Source organism: Nicotiana tabacum, chromosome 14 (assembly GCF_000715075.1).
Source record: "Nicotiana tabacum cultivar K326 chromosome 14, ASM71507v2, whole genome shotgun sequence".
In the NCBI taxonomy this organism is placed as follows: domain Eukaryota; kingdom Viridiplantae; phylum Streptophyta; class Magnoliopsida; order Solanales; family Solanaceae; genus Nicotiana; species Nicotiana tabacum.
Window position 1 is genome coordinate 101,383,153 of NC_134093.1, and position 19,509 is coordinate 101,402,661.

At 38.1% G+C, this 19,509-nt stretch overlaps 1 protein-coding gene across 1 annotated transcript; it reads right to left on the bottom strand.

Moving 5' to 3' along the window:
• Window positions 1-264: 264 nt before the first annotated feature.
• Window positions 265-3,418, bottom strand: LOC107828256 (putative L-type lectin-domain containing receptor kinase S.5). Its single transcript, XM_016655545.2, has 2 exons — window positions 2,104-3,418; window positions 265-1,338 (listed from the first exon to the last, which is right to left on the bottom strand). Exons 1-2 carry the CDS (start codon window positions 3,323-3,325, stop codon window positions 875-877), a joined length of 1,686 nt encoding a protein of 561 aa, XP_016511031.1. The 5' UTR covers window positions 3,326-3,418; the 3' UTR covers window positions 265-874.
• Window positions 3,419-19,509: the final 16,091 nt, after the last annotated feature.

The window sequence follows — 19,509 nt, forward strand, 5'->3', positions numbered from 1 at the left end:
GTAAACGAGGCTAAGCCTCTCTATTTATAGCCAAGAAAGTTGAGTCCCAGCAGGTGCAAAGGTGCATGTTCATTTGATAAGGTATCTATTCGTTAATAATTATTTAAATTTCTGTTAAATGGAATGTTTGGTCGCGAATTTGACAATTGGAAAAATAATGCGGAATTCGCTCAGAAAGGAAAAATTAAATGATGGAAAAGGAAAATAAATTTGGTCCAAAAAATTTATCAATCATATCAATTGATCGACGCCGAACTACGACGGCGCGAGACTTGATCTCTTCTCAACTATATATTTAAGAGCTACAAGAAGTGCTTCTGTATATAAGCACAAGAATTTTCCTTTTACTATTCAATAAGGGCCAAAGTTCCTTTGTAAAAGGAACCAATTCAAAATTTCATTTTACTCCATTCCTTTTCCCACCATTTTCATTTCATTCTTTTATTTAATGAATAAAATCCAACATCGCATGAAGAGGAAAATGTACATATGCCTCTTTAGAAAGTCCTTTGCTTTTCTTTTGGCCTATGTATATATGCTGCTGGCTCTACTTACTTTGATACTCAACATTGTTTCCTGAACTGATCTGAGGAGTTGTGATGGATATTGTATCGACTGTAGTCGAGTCTATTTCAATTGGCACCATAGAAGAAGGCCATACAAATGCTGGTTTGAATGGTGGAACTTCTGGTTCTGGTACTGACCCTGATATAATTTGAACTATCGTCTGTGTTTTAGGCCTTTCACTAGCAATTGGATGAGAGCAAGCCAAAGCAAGTAGTAACAATCTCTTTACTTCTTCAGCTACATAATCATCCCCGAGCCTCGTGTCAACAGCTTCGAGAATTCTACCATCGCGATGCAAGTACCAAACCTAATCAACAAATAGTTGAAAGACATTAACTTTATTTCCAGCTCTCTTGCCACATACTAATTCCAACAACACTGCTCCAAATGCATATACATCAGAATGTTGAGTGGCTTTTCCAGTGAGAAAGCACTCTGGTGCAATGTATCCCATCGTGCCAAGCACGCCCTCTGCCTCAGCATACGAGGTCTTTTCGTGGTCAATTGCTCGTGCCAGGCCAAAATCACCGAGGCGTGCATTGAAGTTGGAGTCGAGCATGATGTTGTTCGCCTTAAGATCGCAATGGACCACTTTCTGCTCAAACTCATCGTGCAGATAGTGCAGGGCTGAGGCGACGCCTGAAACAATCTTGTACCTGACTTGCCAGCTGAGTGGCTTTTTATCTGACCCTGAGAAAAGGTGTTTGTCTAGGCTACCATTTGGCATGTACTCATATACAAGTAGTAGCTTTCCATGCTTGTGGCTCCATCCTATCACAATAATATATGATTGTAAGATGCTTATGTCTGTATTGCTGTTCTCATCAGCTTGAAGTTGCAAAGTAATTTGCTTGAAAGTCGATAAAAGTCTGCTAGAAAGATAGTATAAATGTTTCTGATAAAAAGAGCAGCCCAGTGCACTAAACTCCCACTATGCGCGTGGGTCTGGGGAAGGGTCGGACCACAAGGGTCTGTTGTAAAATATGTGTCTGTTTGCTTTCCTAATCAGCTTGAAGTTAACACAACAATATGCTAGAAAGCAAATAAAAGTTTGCTACAAAGGCAGATAGTATAAGTGTTTCTGATGCGATGCTATTAGTAAGAGTAATGTCATAGATGTGATTTTCCTCAAAATGATACGAGAGTACACTGATTGAGTAAATTTTCCTTTACACTATCAAGTCAAATACATAATAATTACATGTAAGTTTTCATAAAAGATGAAATTAGTAATGTATTAGAAAATAAGGCAGGTTACCTATAACTAGGGACGGAGCTTCCCATTCGGGTTCAACTGAATCATTTGTTGAAAAATTATAGTACTATGCTAAATGGGGTAAAAATTATACTTTTGTATATATAGAAACTTTTTAATCCCATAAACATAAGAGAAGATTCGAGACTTTTAGTGTAGTGGTAAAGAAAATTTAAAAATTACTTTAAATCCATGATTTTCTAGTCACACAGCGACAACTCTTAACGTTATGCCAAGTTTCCCTTAGTACTAAAAGTAAAAGTAGAGTGAAAAATACTTACCAAGCAATTTGACAAGATGTTTATGCCTGAGACGGTTGATAATTGTAAGCTCAGCCAAGAAATCATCCTGCCCTTTGATACTTTCCCTTGAAAACCACTTCACTGCAATTTCCAAAATTTCACCAACTAAATACCCTTTGTGTACTACTCCAAATCCCCCTTCACCTAGCTTGTTTTTTCCATCAAAATTATTAGTAGCTTTCTTCAATACCTTAAACTCAAAATCTCTAGGCATTCCAGGCAAACTCTTAAGTGCACCAAGTATATTTGACTCTGAACTAGCAACCCTCTTCTTGTAGTAATAGTACCCCAAAAGTGGTAACAAAATCAAGAACAGAGCAAATAATGGAACCCCAACACCTAAACCAACCTTGATCCTTGGATTTTTTTCCTCAAAGTACTCAACTGTCAAGTTCCACCTTAACACACAATTCAATTGATAAAAATTCCCTGTTGAAGCAGAGAATCCAAAGTATGATTCTTGATTCACAACATCTCTTAAATCAATATCATGTGTTAATATTGGATTCTTTGGCCTAGGTGGGGTTGAGCCATTTTTCTCAGCTTGTTCTGCAATGTACACATCAAGAATTTTCTTGATACCATCATATTGTACCCAAATATTGTAAAATCTTGCACCAATTGGAGCAAGCTCAATACCATGTTTGGTTAAAGATTCGACATTTACAGAACTAATACTATGAATATCAATCCCTATATGGTTATCATCAGGGTCAAACTCTTGCTTGAATGTATCAAGCTCGACCGCGATAACTTTATTGGTAGATTGACCATCAGTATTAGCATTTGTCAAGCCTAACTGCTGCCCGTGGCTGTAAGTTGGCAGCTCTAAATCAGGAGAAATCAAGAAAGTTAAACCTTCAGCTGCAGTTTTATTTGATATCCTGTAAATGTTTATAAGGAATGAAGAGTTGAAAGATGCCATCCTTTTGTTACTATCATCCCACAATTTGAAGGACTGTTTCAAGAGAATTCTTCCTGCATTGTTTAACAGGCTCATATAAGCGCCGTGGGAATCAGAAGTCACTTGGAGAGCATGGTTACTGATAGTTGCAGGAGGTACTACTTGAAAGATGTCAAAGTACGTTTCGTCAAAGGGTCCATATTGCTTGTCGAATTTCTTTAGCTTGGCTTGAGATATGGACTGAAGACAGCAGAGAAAGATGAAGATGGTGATTTGTTTTGCTGTCAACAATCCCATTTTTCATGTAGTCAACAGAATGAACAGAATTAGAGAAGTGAGCACTCTAGAGGAAGACAGAGGAAAGATCAATAAAAGAAGCTTTGAAGCAAGTCTTGGATATGATCCTTAAAAGGGTAGTTAATGACTATATGCCTTCTTAAAGGTGAGGGCATTCTAGGAATATTTTATAATATTAAATATATAGCAATGTAACAATAACAATAATAACAAACCAAGTGTAATCCCACATATGGATTTTGGGGAGGGTAGTGTGTACGCAAACCTTACCCCCACCTTAAAGGTAGAGAGGCTATTTCCGATAGATCCTTGGCTCACAAAAGACGAGAAGAAAAGTAATAGCACAAGCAATAATAAAAAGATAGTAAGAAAAAGGAACAATGATGTAAAGTAAGAGTCCACCAAACTGTATAGAGAATCTGGTTCTCTATCGGTTCACACAGAACACACACACACAACAGTATTTTACGTGAAGAACTCCCAGCTCACGGGATTAAAAACCACGACCTACACTCGTAGGATTTCAACTTCATTAACCGAGCAAACTTTCGATTACAACCTATTGTAGCCTAGGAATTAAACTTTTAATCCCTCACCTACTTGTAATAACTCTATTGCAAGCCTCTTTGTAATAACTCTATTACAAAATTACAAAGCTTACCACTTTGACTAACTCTAGCCAAACACAAACACATGGTTTATGGTTTTACAGAAGATATCCTACAAGATGCTTCTAACTAAGCTGAGCAGAAATTACAACTAAATAACATTAACAAAGATACAACAATATTAAGGACACACGATAAACTCAGTGTTGGGATCTGGTCCATTGTTCTGTTGCTACTTTATTTTTCAAGCCTTGGAGTCAATGAAGGCGACAACACACTTGAGAGAGACTTAATGATTTAGGGTTTGCAAGTGTGTGTTTTCCCTTGTCTCATGTTGGTAATATATAAGTGAGATCATTGGGATGATGTAAGTAAGTATCAGGTATATAGCATGCTCCATAAAATGACTGCTGCACTATTGTGTGTGCAGTGCAACAGTGTAGCGACTTTAACAGTTGTAACGAGTTCACTTGTACTGTAATCGGATGAACTGATAGCCATCTGTTCCCTCTGCTATTTCTTTGACTGGTAATATTAGAACTTGTGCCAGACATGTGACTTGTTGTTTTGAGCACTTTGAGGCTGTGTAACATGTTTCCTATCTGGTTCTCATATGAAGTTTGTTAAATCATCAAAATACAAAGGGACATAACTTATCAATTTTTTCCTTTTTGATGATGACAAACTTAGAATTGAAGTTTCCCATGAGAAGCAGACCTCCATACAATTCACCTTGTAGATTAGTTTTATTCCCCTTGAGAATCTGTTTCCCGTTTTGTTCCCCTTCAATTTTCCCCCACTTTTGGCATCATAAAAGAATATATGCAAGTAAACGCAAAAAGAAATCCAACAAGGTTAACTCATACAACTTGTGTGCATACAACATAGCTAAAAAATAGAGCACAAGACTATAACATGCATAACAAAAGACTGAGATACTTATTAATTTATTTGAGGAGAAAATAGAGGCAGTAGTACCATTGTTTATAAAACATCCACATAATAAAAAAAACTTAAAGTACCACAGTCATAAAAACAACAAGCCAAAAAGAGACACTGGGTTAAGACAAACATCGTTAAACTAGACACTGACAAGGGAACTGTTTAAGGGGAATTAGAAGAGAGAGGGAAGGATAAAGAGGCAATGGCTTTGAGAGGAATATCCACTTGATCATTTACAGACCGTTGCTCGTTTATCAGCTGCTCTTTTAGGTCCTCAACCTGTTTCCTCAGGTCTGTATTTTCAGCAGTCAAGTGGGCAACCTCTGCACCCTATGCACTGCTAGAGCCAGGTTCCTCCTTGGCTTGACTAAGCTATCCCTCAAGAATGGAATTCCTAGCCTTCAGGCTCATTATTTCCTCGTTACCAGCAGTTTGAGCATTTATTAACTAAGAAATAGTAGAATTGTTGCCAACACCCCCCTTCTTGTCTATGCACTCACATTCATCCAAGCTTGTCATTGAGAAAGTTTGCTTTCGAGTTCCCACTATTGCTCTTCCCAAAGGGACTTTGAAGTATTCAAACACTCTAGTGAGCAAGAACCCATAAGACAAACCATGGTTCCCGTCCTTGAAGTCTGCCACCTTTTTCGTATGTTCAATCATGATACCAGACAGGTTGATAGTAGTGTATGCATCCAATGCTTCCATGAGGAACATGTCCACTTTCGAAGTAATGGAATGCTTCTCTGCACGTGGAAGCAGGACCTTTTCACCTTTTCAAACATAAGCGGATACTCTGGAAGGAGGCCCTTCTTGTGCACATGTTCCCCTCTCTAAATAGCATGAGCTTTTAGAATGATCTTTCTAAAGTAAGGGGAACATATCCCTTCAATAGATGAGAGACCCTCAGCGGGCACACCCAAGATACTTCCTAGAATAACTTCATCCATCATAAAATCCACTCCATTAACCTTCAGGCAGATATTGTCGTCTTCCATAGTAAACAGATTTGCGTAGAAACTGCGAACCTCCTCTTCATAAACCTTGGGATTCTGAATGGTAAACATATGAGTCCACTTCTGAAACTTGCAGACTGCAAACAACTGTCTCATGCCTGACATTTCAAGAATGTCAGCGTTAAACGCTCTGCCCCATAACACCCTTTGATTCTTCAGGTTTTCTCTTCTCTTAACTTCAGACACTTCTACTTTCGGTTTCTTGGAGGAACCGGGTTCGTCTCTGTCACTTGCCTTACTCTTCTAAGACTTCTTCACACTTTTCTCCTTCTTTTCAGACTTATTTTTCTCACCAGACTCCTTTTCTTCAACATTTTTCTCTTTATCAATCTCCACCGCTTTCACAGGAGATCCTCTCTTAGGCTTTGCAAGCACATATTTTTTAGGGATTTACATACCAAGGAAGCAGATTACTCATTCACCTCTTCATCTTCAACATTCACAATGTTTGCCGGAGGCATATCCTTCTCATTCATTAACTTTTTTCCTTTCACCAACCTTCTTCTTTTCTTTTTCTCCTTGTTTTTCTTCAAAGCACTCTCAAGAGCTTCTTTTTTCTACTACCTAGTAGTGGGTATTTTAAGAAGGGGATCTTTGGGAACTTTCCTACCACTTCTAGCAGGAATAAAACTTGTCACATTCACATCATCATAGTCCTTCTCACTGTTATCATTCTCTTCTTCACACAGAGGTCTCATCTCAGGAATTACAAAATCTAATGGCACTACATCAAAGTGAGGAGAAGGAGCAGGGTCAATACTATCTAGGGGCTCTTTTGTAGAGCATGAGGTTTCATCCCAAGTAGGAGCAGAGTGCACTTCTTGGGCAGAGGGAGCAGGTCCCTCTATTGTCTCCCTTGTAGTACTAACTGGCATCGGGTTACCATGAGGCACCAGTTCCCCACTTCCAACTCCATTTCCTTCTCCTTCCCCCTGAGACCCATTGGCCACATCACCACACTCATACTTCCTAACCAACCCTCCATCGGTAGCAATAAGTAGCATATTCTCTATAGCTTCTCTCTCACTCATACCTAACAATGTAGAATCAGTAGATGCAAGAGAGGCATTACCTGACGGAGAGGTAATATTCAGATCAAACGTCAAAACAAGATGAGTGATAGGCATTTCTGATGCTTCACTACTACCATCAAGATCCTCTTGGGCTACAAAGACCTCCCTAACTTACTGACTTGAAACCTCTGGTCCCTCTTCTCCATCCATTATTTCATTTTTTGCCATTTGTTTCGGCAAAGCAGAGGGAGAGGTTGTAGCGACAAACCTTTTAGGAGTTTGATTTTTCCGGCTACAATGAGAACCAGAACTCGATGGGGTTGGAGAGGAAACAATAGATGGTTGTTGTTCTGGGTTAGGATTTTTAATGGGTGACAGGTGAGACTCAGGCTCATGCTGCAGTGCTTCGTGAGACAAAGACGCAGTAGGAGTGACGATGGTAGCACTTGGAGACTCTGAATTTTGGGAAGACATGGTGATTTTTTAGAGTAAAGACACGAGAGAGAGAGGGTTTTCTGAGAGAGGAAAGGAGTTTGATAGCTTTGATGTATACAGTTGTGAGAAAGATGACTTTTGGGGTTATTTAGAGAGGATGAGGGACCAGTTACAGACGGGTGCAACTGACTGGGTAGACGGGTCAGTTTGTAACGGGTGTGACGATTGGGCTTAAAAAGGATGATAGAAAAGGCGGACACATTTAATGATGTGGCATTTTTATAGCCGTTTAAAATGCATATGAGTGTAAAAGGAAATACTAACCTGAGTCAAAAGAACGAGGCTCCCTGACTGAATTTTGTAAATATGAGCGTCATCCTTCTAACAAAATCCAATATCATTAGCTGCTTGTTTGCTCTGTAGTTGCCATGCGTGTTTACCTATAATGGTATAGAATTGAGTGAGAAATTGCCAGAAAAAACCTTTTAGCAGTTTACCTTTTCATTCCTTCATAGCCAATCATTGAGGGACTTGGTGCTTAGTTTAATTTATTAGTCCCAACTCCAGTCGATTCTTTTCAAAATTCTCTCTACTCAATGTTTTGGTGAAGATATCAGCACCTGGTCCTCTGTTTTGCAAAACTTCATGCAGATGAGACCCTTTTAACATTGTCCCTGAGAAAGTGATGTCATACATCAATGTGCTTTGTCCTCTTATGCTGAATCGGGTTCTTTGCCATGTTGAGAGCACTTGTGTTATCACACAGTCATGGCACACAATCAGAAAATACACCAAAATATTCTAGTTGTTGCTTGATCCATAGTAGTTGAGAATAACAAGAAGCAACTGCCACATATTCAACTTTTGCAGTAGAGAGAGCCATAAAGTTTTGTTTCTTTGTACCGCATGAAATCAAGCATGATCCCAAAAAATGTGCCATCCCAGATGTGATCTTTCTATCCACCAAATAGCCAGCATAATCAACATCAACATACCTAAATAAGTCAAAATTGTCTCCTGAGGAATATTAGAGAACCAGGTCCCATGTTCCTTTGAGATACCTCAGAATTCTCTTAGCAGCTTTTAGATGAGATTCCTTTGGACTTGATTAGAATCTAGCACATAATACCACACTGAACACAATGTCAGGTTTGCTGGTTGTGAGATATAAGAGAGCCAATGATACCTCGATACATGATTTCATTCACAGGGGAACCGGGTTCGTTCATGTCCAGACGAGTGGCAGTGGCAATGGGAGTATCAATGGTCTTCAAGCTTTCCCTCTCAAACCTCTTTACAAGCTCTTTAATGTATTTCTGCTGACTTATCATCGTTCCCTTAGAGGTTTGCTAAACTTTCAGACCTAGGAAGAAGTTTAGTTCCCCTATCATGCTCATCTCAAACTCGCTTCCTATAAGCTTGGCAAATTCCTCACATAAAGAATCATTTGTTATACCAAAGATGATGTCGTCAACATAAACTTGCACAATCAGCAAGTTCCTCTCTCGTTTCTTCAAAAAGAGAGTGTTGTCAAATTTCCCTCTTATAAAGCCATTTTCTAGAAGGAATCTCGACAACCTTTCATAATATGCATGAGAAGCCTTCTTTAAGCCATAGAGTGCCTTGTTGAGCTTGAATACATGTTCAAGATGCTCATGACATTCAAAACCAGGGGGTTCTTTGACAAAGACTTCTTCCTTTAAATAGCCATTCATAAATGCATTCTTGACATCCATTTGGAACAATTTGAATTTCATATGAGATGCAAAAGCAATGAGAATTCTGATGGCTTCCATTCGTGCAACTAGAGCAAAAGTCTCATCACACGGTTAATACCTTCTTCTTGATTATAAACTTGAACCACCAACATGGCCTTGTTTCTTGTTGTATTCCCAAACTCATCAAGCTTGTTTCTAAACACCCACATAGTTCTTGATAATTGGGGATTTTGACTGCTTGTTAACGCCTTTTAGATTTTGTTTTAGCCCAAAAGCATTGAATTGTATTCCCAAAACTAATAAAACTATACAAAATTGCAGGAATGCTAGAAATTGGGCTCCCGAGATGAAATCTGACTAAAAAGGAGTAATCTAAACACAAGGAAATGAAGGGCACAGAAACATGCAATGTGCGGTCCGCAGAATTCCATTCGCGGCCGTAACCAAAGAAGAAAAAGCCAGCCGACATTCGTGCAAATTGCGGACCGCACATAAATTGTGTGCCCGCAAGAGATGGGCTTAAGACCAAGATTAGAGAGATGACAAAAAGACCAAGTCCCAAGCTTCATTGAATTGCAGATCGCACAAGATTTGTGCGGCCACAGAAGATTGTCTTGCGGCCGCAATCATAATATTGCGGACCGCAGAAGAGTGCCTTGCGTCCGTAGTTCTAAATCTGTGGACCGCAAAAATGTTGCCTCGCGGCCGCAGTTTAGAATTGTGCGACCGCAGAATCTTAGCTCCTACCAGATTAAGAAGTCTGCGGGCCGCACATGGAATTGTGCAGCCGCAGAACCTCCCAAGGGGCATTTTTGTCTGATATTTTTAGACTTGTATAAATAGAAGAGTTTCACGAAATTAGGTCAAGTTTTGACATCAGCAATTACTGTATCCGTTTTTCTTTGCCTCTTTTGGAAGTTTACTATATTTTGGTGTATTTTACAATAGATTTTATTATTTTAAGCTTACATTATGAGTTTAATTAGTCTTTCTTCTTCTTCTTCTTCTTCTTCTTCTTCTTCTTCTTCTTCTTCTTCTTCTTCTTCTTCTTCTTCTTCTTCAAACCCAAGCATGAGTAGCTAGATTTTTATTAGGGTTGTGACCCAACCCTAGTGTGTTAACCTTATGGGTAATTAAATTAGTGCTTGTTTATGATTGAGTATTTGTTATTTAGCTTAGTTCATGATTTATTTTGTGGAATTAGTGGTTGCAAATATTAGTTCATGCCTATTTGACTTAGTTTCTACTTGAAAAAGAGAGAATTAGTCTAGGAAAACTTGGCTAATAAGGAATTGGGTCAATCGAGAGATTGATTAACCCAATTAACAACCTAGAGATAGTAATAACCCGACTTGAACTTTTATCAACTATTTTGTGTGATACCCATTTGGTCTTGAGAAAGCTAAATTAAGCAAAATCACTCTTTGACCGAGAGGTATTGAGTGGGTAATTGAGAGTTGATAGCTATAACACACCCCGATCAACAAAATAAGTATTAAGGTCTTTATCTCATTAGGCAAACACCTAGGTAATGGTCACAGCTCTAGGCTTTTTATCAATTTGGAAAAACCCCAAAAACAGTTATCTCTAGTTTTCTTTCTTTAATTTGCAATCAATAGAGTAAAAATTAGAAATAGAAAATCAATCTTTTGTGGAAGTGAAATCTCGATAATTCAATCACGCGCATTAAGATATATACCCCTAACTCCCATCTTAGCGCCCTGTGGATTCGACCCCGACTATTAGTTGGGTTTTATTATTGCAAACGACCATTTTATACCTCTTTTGAGGTGTGCAATTGGACGTGATCAATTCCAATAATAGTTATATCATAAGGTCAAGGGACCAGGTGCCACACATTGTTCATGTCAAAATGATGGAGTTCATCTTGCATAGCAGCAATCTAGTCAGTATCTGTCAATGCTTCCTTGATATTTTTGGGCTCAATTTCAGACAGGAGGCTGAGAAGGCAAACATGATTCTTGTTTTTGATCTGGTTTGAATCCCTGAATCAAGAGGAGTGATCACATTCTGAAGAGGATGTGAGCTTTTGTGCTTCTAGTTTGATACCTGAATCTCATTGTGAGAAGACCCAGGTTCCTCTGTGGGATCCATCGTTATCTTCCATGGAAGAGTGAGTGCCACCTCTCTGCTCAGCATCAGGGGTTCCTTGCACGACATCAACAACTCTATTTTATACTTCAGTTGCTGTAATAGAGGAACCAGGTCCCTCTGCATCAGCTGGAGGTTCTGCTGCATCTTCTTCATTAGATTCCTTTACCCGAGTCATCAGATCAGCATATCCGTTTGCCATATCAATTACTTCTCCAGGAACCTTTGATTGCTCTCCATCTTGATCATTCCTATCATGTGAATCTTTCCCACTTAGGTGGTGTGATTCATAAAAGATTATATATACACGTTCTTCAACACAATGAGTCCTTTTGTTGTAGACCTTGTATGCTTTGCTTTATGAAGAATATCCAAGAAAGATCCCTTCATCACTTTTGGCATCAAATTTTTCCAGTGCTTCCTTACCATTATTGAGAATGAAACATTTGCAACCAAACATTCTCAAGTAAGTCAGCTTGGGTTTCCTCCCGTTCAACAATTAATACGGGGTCTTATTTAAGAGCGACCTGATCATGCAGGCACCTGTTTATCAAATAGCAGGCAATGTTCACCGCCTCAGACCAAAAGGTTTTTGGTACACCACTATCAATCAGCATTGTCCTTGTTATATCTTCAAGAGTCGTATTTTCCCTCTACACAACACCTTTTTGTTGGGGGTGTTCTGGGAGTTAAAAAATTATGACTTATACTATTTTCAGCATAGAATTTGTCGAATTTTGCATTGCCGAACTCTGTACCATGATCAGATCTTATGCTTACAACATTATGACTCATTTTCACTTGAATCTGCTTCATGAATGTAGCAAAGACTGGAAAAGTTTCATCTTTGGTTCTGAGGATTAAGGTTCATGTGAATCTGGAGTAGTCATCAACTATGACAAAATATATTTCTTTCCTCCTCTAATGGATACCCTGATAGGTCCACACAGATCCATATGAAGAAGATCTAGTGGCCTTGAGGTGCTTACTTTATTTTTTGGCTTGAAGGAGGATCTGACTTGCTTTCCTCTCACACATGTATCACACCTTGTGATCCTTGAATCTTGACTTTGGCAGCCCACGGACTAGGTCCTTCTTAACTAGCTTGTTCAACAAGGAGAAGCTTGCATGTCCCAATCTTCTGTGCCACAGTTCAACATCATCATCAACAATACTCAAACAAGTAAGATCCCCACTGTTTAAGGATCTACAATTTCCTTTATTGCAAATTTGAGAGACACTCAACAAGCTTTATTTCAGGCCATTCACATAATACACATTCTCAATTGAGTGAGTGAGTGTCTTCCTAACTATTCCAACTCCCAGAATGTATCCCTTTTTGCCATTATCAAAGGATACACTCCCACCTTGCAGGGCTTTGAGTGAAAGAAAATCATCAGTACTTTCAGTCATATGTTTAGAGCAGCCGCTATCCATATACCATCTTTGGCTGCTTCCTTTCACTACTCCCTACACAAGGAGATCAGAGATTAGACTTAGGAACCCAAACAAGTTTGGGTCCCTTGTTGTGAGGAAAGGGTGAATTAAACTTCTTCATGTCCAAGCAGGCATCACACTTTTTTATTGTAGGAACCAGGTTCTTTAGCAGTACGTATTTTTTTCAACAAAAACTTTGTTTTTCTGTTGGGACTGAAATCTAGCTTTATTGAAGTCTTTAAAATGCCAGTGTTACCACAATGAGTGCAATGCCAGTTATCAGAGACAGTAACATACTTGCTGTGTGGATTGTAAGGAGCCTTTTCCTTTTGGAACCCAATTCACTGCCTGTTCCCCCCGCTACTTTTATATATGGAAGTGATTATATCAGAGGACCAGGTCCACTTTAGAGATATATCTAGGTCATTTTTAATCCTGCTTAGTTCTTCCTGAAGTTGTCTATTTCTTTCAAGTTCAGCATACAGACTCAACTTTACCATTTTGAGCTTATTTTCAAGTTTAAGGTATGCCTCATTTGCCACTTCTTTACCTTTTAAGGTGTTTCCATAATTATTTTCCCTCTTTAATTATTCTATTGTTTCCTTTAGATCCACCACTACTACCAATAAGTCATCTCTCTCATGCTCTACCTTTTCAATTTTCTCAGTTAGATCATCCTTTTCATTCTTTAAATACTCAATGGTTTCCTTTAAATCAACAACTATGACTAGCAAATCATCTCTCTCATGTTCTACCTCTCCTAATTCCATAGTTAAAACATTTTTATCATTTATAAGGTTATGATAAGCATGAATCAGAGCATTTGCTAAGGATACAAGCTTCTTTTGAGAGTAAGACTTCAAATTTCTTTGAACGTCTAGAAAGTTTACCTCATAGTCATCATCGTCTTCATTCTCGTCAAATTTTTCCATCAGGGCAAAGATGGAGTCATATTCAGTTGCTTCGCTTTCAACAACCATCATAGAGATGTCGCCTTGTTCATCTTCTCCCTCAGATTCACTAGAGGAATCTCCCCATGCAGCAAGAGCTTGTTTCACAACATTGTCAGCTACATCTTTTCTCTTGAATTTCTTGTCAGGAACCGGGGTCCTCTTGGCTGTTTTGTCTGTGTTGTGCTTGTACTGGTCTTGCTTGTGGAGAGGACAATATTTGATGAAACGTCCTGGCTTTATGCATTTGTGAAAACAATCATAGCCCTTTGGCCTGCTAGAGCTGTCCTTTTTCGGAATACCTTCATTTCTGTGAACCATTTTCTAAAACCTCCTTGTTAGATAGGCCATGTCAGCATTGTCACCACTTGAGTCACTGTTGTCCGCCTTGAGAACCAGGTTCTTCTCCTTTTTGGGTTCTCTTCTTTCATGGTCCTTCTTTTTCTTCATTTTGTAGGTCTTCAGATTTCCAATGAGTTCGTCAATGATCAACTTTTGCAGATCTTTTGCCTCCATGATAGCATTGACTTTACTCTCCCAAGAATCAGGTAATACACTGAGTATTTTCCTGACTAGTTTGTTCCTTAGAATGATCTCTCCTAGTGAGTGGAACTCATTGATGATGGAAGTAAATTAAGTGTGCATGTCCTGAATGGACTCATCATCCTTCATCCTGTAGAGTTCATACTCAGTAGTAAGCATGTCAATCTTTGACTACTTGAATTGAGTTGTTCCTTCATGTACAGTATGCAGAGCCTCCCATATCTCCTTAGCAGATTGACAAGTTAAAATTTTGTTATACTCGTTTGGTCCAATACCACAAACAAGGATCTTCTTTGCTCGGAAGTTTTTCTCTATAGCTTTACGGTCATCATCATTGTAATCCTTCCTTATCTTTGGAACTATCACTACTGGCTTGCCAATAGTCTTCATAGGGACGAAGGGTCCATCGCAGATGACATCCTAAAGCTCTGAATCTTCAGCCATGATAAAATCATGCATCCTTATCTTCTACCATCCGTAGTATTGTCCATTGAATCTTGGTGTTGTAAGTGGATTGACCTTCTTCAAAGTTTGGTGGAGCAGCCATGTGGATCCTTTCTAGGTGTTAGCCTTATAGAAAGAACCTGGTCTGATACCAATTGATGTAAACTAAGAGTCCACCAAATTGTATAGAGAACCTGGTTCTCTATCAGTTCCCAAAGAACATACACACACACAACAGTATAAATGACACATCAATATTTTACGTGGAGAACTCCAAGCTCACAGGATTAAAACTACGACCTACACTCGTAGGATTTCAACTTCACTAACCGAGCAAATTTTAGATTATAACCTATTATAACCTAAAAATTAAACTTTTAATCCCTCACCTACTTGCAATAACTCTATTGCAAGCCTCTTTGTAATAAATCTATTACAAAGCTCGTGACTTTGACTAACTATAGCCAAACACAAACACACAGTTTACGGTTTTACAGAAGATATCCTACAAGATGCTTTTAACTAAGCTGAGTAGGAATTACAAGTAAATAACATTAACAAAGATTCAATAATACTAAGGACACATGATAAACTCAGTGATGGGATCTGGTCCTTTGTTCTGTTGCTACTTTGTTCTTCAAGCCTTGGAGTCAATGAAGGCGGTAACACACTTGAGAGAGACTTAATGATTTAAGGTTTGCAAGTGTGTGTTTTCCCTTATCTCATGTTGGTAATATATAAGTGAGATCATTGGGATGATGTAAGCAAGTATCCGGTACATAGCATGCTCCATAAAGTAACTGTTTTACTATTGTGTGTGCAGTGCAACAGTGCATCAACTTTAACAGTTGTAAGGAGTTCACTTGTACTGTGACCGGAGGAACTGATAGCCATCTGTTCCCTCTGCTTTTTCTTTGACCAGGGGAGGATGTAGCATATACTCGGCGGGTTCAATTGGACCCATAACTTTCAATGCAGAGTAAAAATTTATATGTAAAAATTTATTAAAATTACAAAAATAGTAGATACGAACCTATAACTTTAAAAATATAATGGGTTCAATGCTAAAAGTTTTAAAAGTTGAACCCATAAGATTTAAATTCTGGATCCGCCTTTGTGACTTTGACTGGTAATATTAGAACTTGTGCGAGACATGTGACTTATTTTTCTGAGCACTTTGAGGTTGTGTAACATGTTCCCTATCTGGTTCTCATATGAAGTTTGTTAAATCATCAAAATACAAAGGCACATAACTTATCAAACAACAAGTAATACTAAAAAAATCTCTAACATTAATAGAATACAAGACTAACACTAATACTCTCGACTACCTACTAGCCGTATACCTTGATTCTCGACCTCTACACTTTTCAATCAAGGGTCATGTCTTTGGTAAGCAGAATAATGTCATATCCTGCCTAATCACCTCTCACAATATTTCTTTGGCCTACATCTACCTTTTCTCACCTCTACCTCTTCTCAGCCCCTCACACCTCCTAACTGGGGCATCTGTGTTTCTCCTCATCACATGCCCAAACCATCTAAGCCTAGCTTCCTGCATCTTGTCCTCCACCGGAGACACTCTCACTTTGGGCTGAATATCTTCATTTCTAATCCTATCCATCCTGATATACCCTTACATCCATCTTAACATCCTCATCTCTACTACTTTCCTTTTCTAGATATGCGAGTTTTTGACTAGCCAACACTCAGCCCCATACAACATAGTTTATCTAAGTACCACTCTGTAAAACTTGCCTTTAAGTTTAGGTGGCACATTCTTATCACATAAAACACCAGATGCTAGCTTCCACTTCACCCACCCCGGTCCAATACGATATGTAACATCCTCGTCTATCTCCCCATTTTCTTGGATAATAGACCCAAGGTACTTGAAACTATCTCTCATAAGGATAACTTGTGTATCAAGCATCACATCTCCATCCGCTTCACTGGTCCTGTCACTAAAATTGCACTCCAAGTCTTTTGTCTTAGTCCTACTCAACTTGAACCCTTTAGATTCTACGGTCTGTCTTCAAACCTCTAGTCTCGCATTTACACTGCCTCGCGTATTGTCGATAAGTACAATATTATTTGTAAATAACATACACCATGGTACCTCCCCTTGAATATGGCGCGTCAGTGTGTCCATTGCCAAGAAAACTAAAAACAGGTTGAGAGTTGACCCCTGGTACAACCCCATCACAACTGAAAAATAGTCTGAGTCTCCCCCTCCTCTCCCCCCAATTGTCCTCACCCAATTCTTTGTGTGGTCCATTCCATGAATGTGAAAGAAAGACAAACTTTCTTTTAGCATAAAGTACCATGCTGCCAAATCTACAGGAAATGTATTTGGGTTGTTGGATGTTTTCATTGCTTTCACAAGGTAAAGCTTTGACATTTACATTATGATGATATCATCCATGATGCAAGCAAGGAGTATTGGACATCTATAAATAGATAGCTCCTGACTCAGTTGAAGATACACTATCAAAAAGAGAGAAAAAAGAGTGAGGCATCACAAACAGGATACAAGAAAATAGTCGGTGAGGAAAATAGAGAGTGTGAGCGATATTATAGTGAGGTAGGAATATAAAAAAAGGTTATTTCTTTTGAGTATTGTGGTGGTACTTGGAGTATTTTACTTGGGCCTACAAAGTGTAAAATTCTTTGCTATAGTAATATCAGTTGCTCCTCTCAAGCTGTGACTTTTTCCTTATTCAGAAGGATTTTCTACGTAAAAATCTCGGTGTCTTTGTTGTTCTTTTTATTCTTGTTGATTATCGTATCTCAGTACTACGTTATTATTTCGTTGTTATTACTGTGGATATTATTTCTGTGGAGGTTAATTTTTTCAATAGTCTTAGCTCCATCATACACGTCCTTAATCATCCTAGTGTAAGCAACAAGAACACCCCTAACTTCCAAACATCTCCATAGAACCTCTCTAAGGATTTTGTTGTATGCCTTCTCTGTTAAGCAAGTTGATACAAACTATTGAATATCTTCAGTATTTTCACCCACTCAACTCAAACTTTGTCACATGTATTTTTATTTAGAGATAATTTCAGAGACCCTTTTCTAGATTTCATTTCATAACAGTAAGGGATCGTTTGGAAGGAGAGATAAGGAATAATGATCTCAAAATTAGATGCCAGATTATTTTATCCCGTGTTTGATTGAATTTTCGAATTTACAATTAGCAATACCAAGATTAATCTATACCACAATTGTGGTGTTATTGTATCCCACATTGAGGTGGAATAATAGTCTCTAGATTGCTAAATCTCAAGATAAAACACTACAATGACAACGATACTCTTTTCCAAGGCTCTTCCCCCAAAGCATTTACAAAATCCAAGGTCAAATTTGGAGATAAAAGTTGATCCCAACTTATCAAGTATACACCAAACACATGTTTTATATCTAATATATCTCATTTTTAATCTAATGCACCAAACACCGGACAATAAAAATATATCCACTAAATAAGCTTGTCACTATTTAATCCTTGTATTATTATCCGGGGGAGGGGGGAGGAGGGAGGAGGGACGACAGAGTCATAATGACCTTATTGTTCTTAGCACGGCAAAGGGTTGACTTACAATATGTAAGTTCATAACTTCTGCATTTTTTAATATTCTGATTACCTATGAGAATGAGAAAGGGAAGTTCATCAATCTTATTAAAAACAATGATGCTACAACAATTGACAGAATCTGCTTTATAAAAATTCATTCGAGTCTTCTTTTGTTAGTTTATTTAATTTATTCAGAATGAGTAACATATTCAAAGAGGAGAAATAAGGCAACAACCTCTTAGGACCAAATGCAATAACCTTATCTTTACGTTGTGGTATTAAGTTTGAGCTGGAAATGTGAATCTAATAGTTGCTATTAAAGTGCCTTTGATATAAACTGTGATTGACCAAGTGAGAGATGAGAAAAAGATTGCTATAAATTTTAATGGATAAGCTTTAACATCTATAAAATATCATGATTAATTAAGAGAATTTGAACCTTTTATTTTGAAGGAATCTACATGATGGAATCTCAGTCGGAGATGGATGAGTTTCTTGGACTCTTTACATGACTTGGGCAAATCCTTACCCATTTGAGTTAGCTTTTGAGGTTGACTTAGGCCCAAAGTTCATTCTTATCATGGTATCAGAATCAGGCCCAGATGTTGAGTCCCCAGAATAGATTGTTCACACTCCAATTGGTCTTGGCTAGCTTTTGGGGTTGAGTTAGGTCCAATATTCATTCTACAGATTTATTAGTGTACCTGAGTGACAAATATAAGATCGATAATCGGAGTAATATCACTACCAAATTGTTCTGTCATCAAGCTAATTTCAAGATTGATGCAGCTTGTAACGTCTGAGAAAATTCCTCCACGGGTGACTGATGTCTATCATTTCTTTTTAAAAAGATTGATGAGCTTCCCTTTCTCACTTTCATAATATAATCTATATAATAATATAAAGCAGGGACTTAGAAAAGTGATGTGGCAAGCCTTAGAAGCCAGGAAAAATATTTATCTTTTTTCTCCTTTTTTTTTTTGCCTTCTTCTCCTTTTTTGCTTCTTTTCCCTTTTTCTTAGTTGTCAAGAATTGTGACTACATTGAAGAGTTGTAACGAAGAGTCACATGAAGTATCTAATACTAAATAAAGATTAAGCGACCTGTCCGTTTTCATTGCCTAAGAAGGTCAAAACTACCCTCTTTTTGATTATTTGCTTCCAAAATAACCCTCTCTTCTTCTTCTTCTTCTTCTTCTTCTTCTTCTTCTTCTTCTTCTTTCTATTAATTTCCATTAATTTTTTAATACTCCTTTTTATTCTATTCTTTCCCACAAACAACTACACATACAATTAACATTCCCCAGAAGAATACTGATGAAAATTTTAACTTCTTCAGAACAAGTCGTGTGGTTGCGGTGGTCTTTTTTTTTTTCTCCCTGAAGTT

Coding starts and splice junctions, on each gene's coding strand:
- LOC107828256 (XM_016655545.2), bottom strand. CDS start 3,325: ATGGGATTGTTGACAGCAAAACAAATCACCATCTTCATCTTTCTCTGC. Junction 1,339..2,103: donor ACATCTTGTCAAATTGCTTG/GTAAGTATTTTT, acceptor TTATTGTGATAG/GATGGAGCCACAAGCATGGA.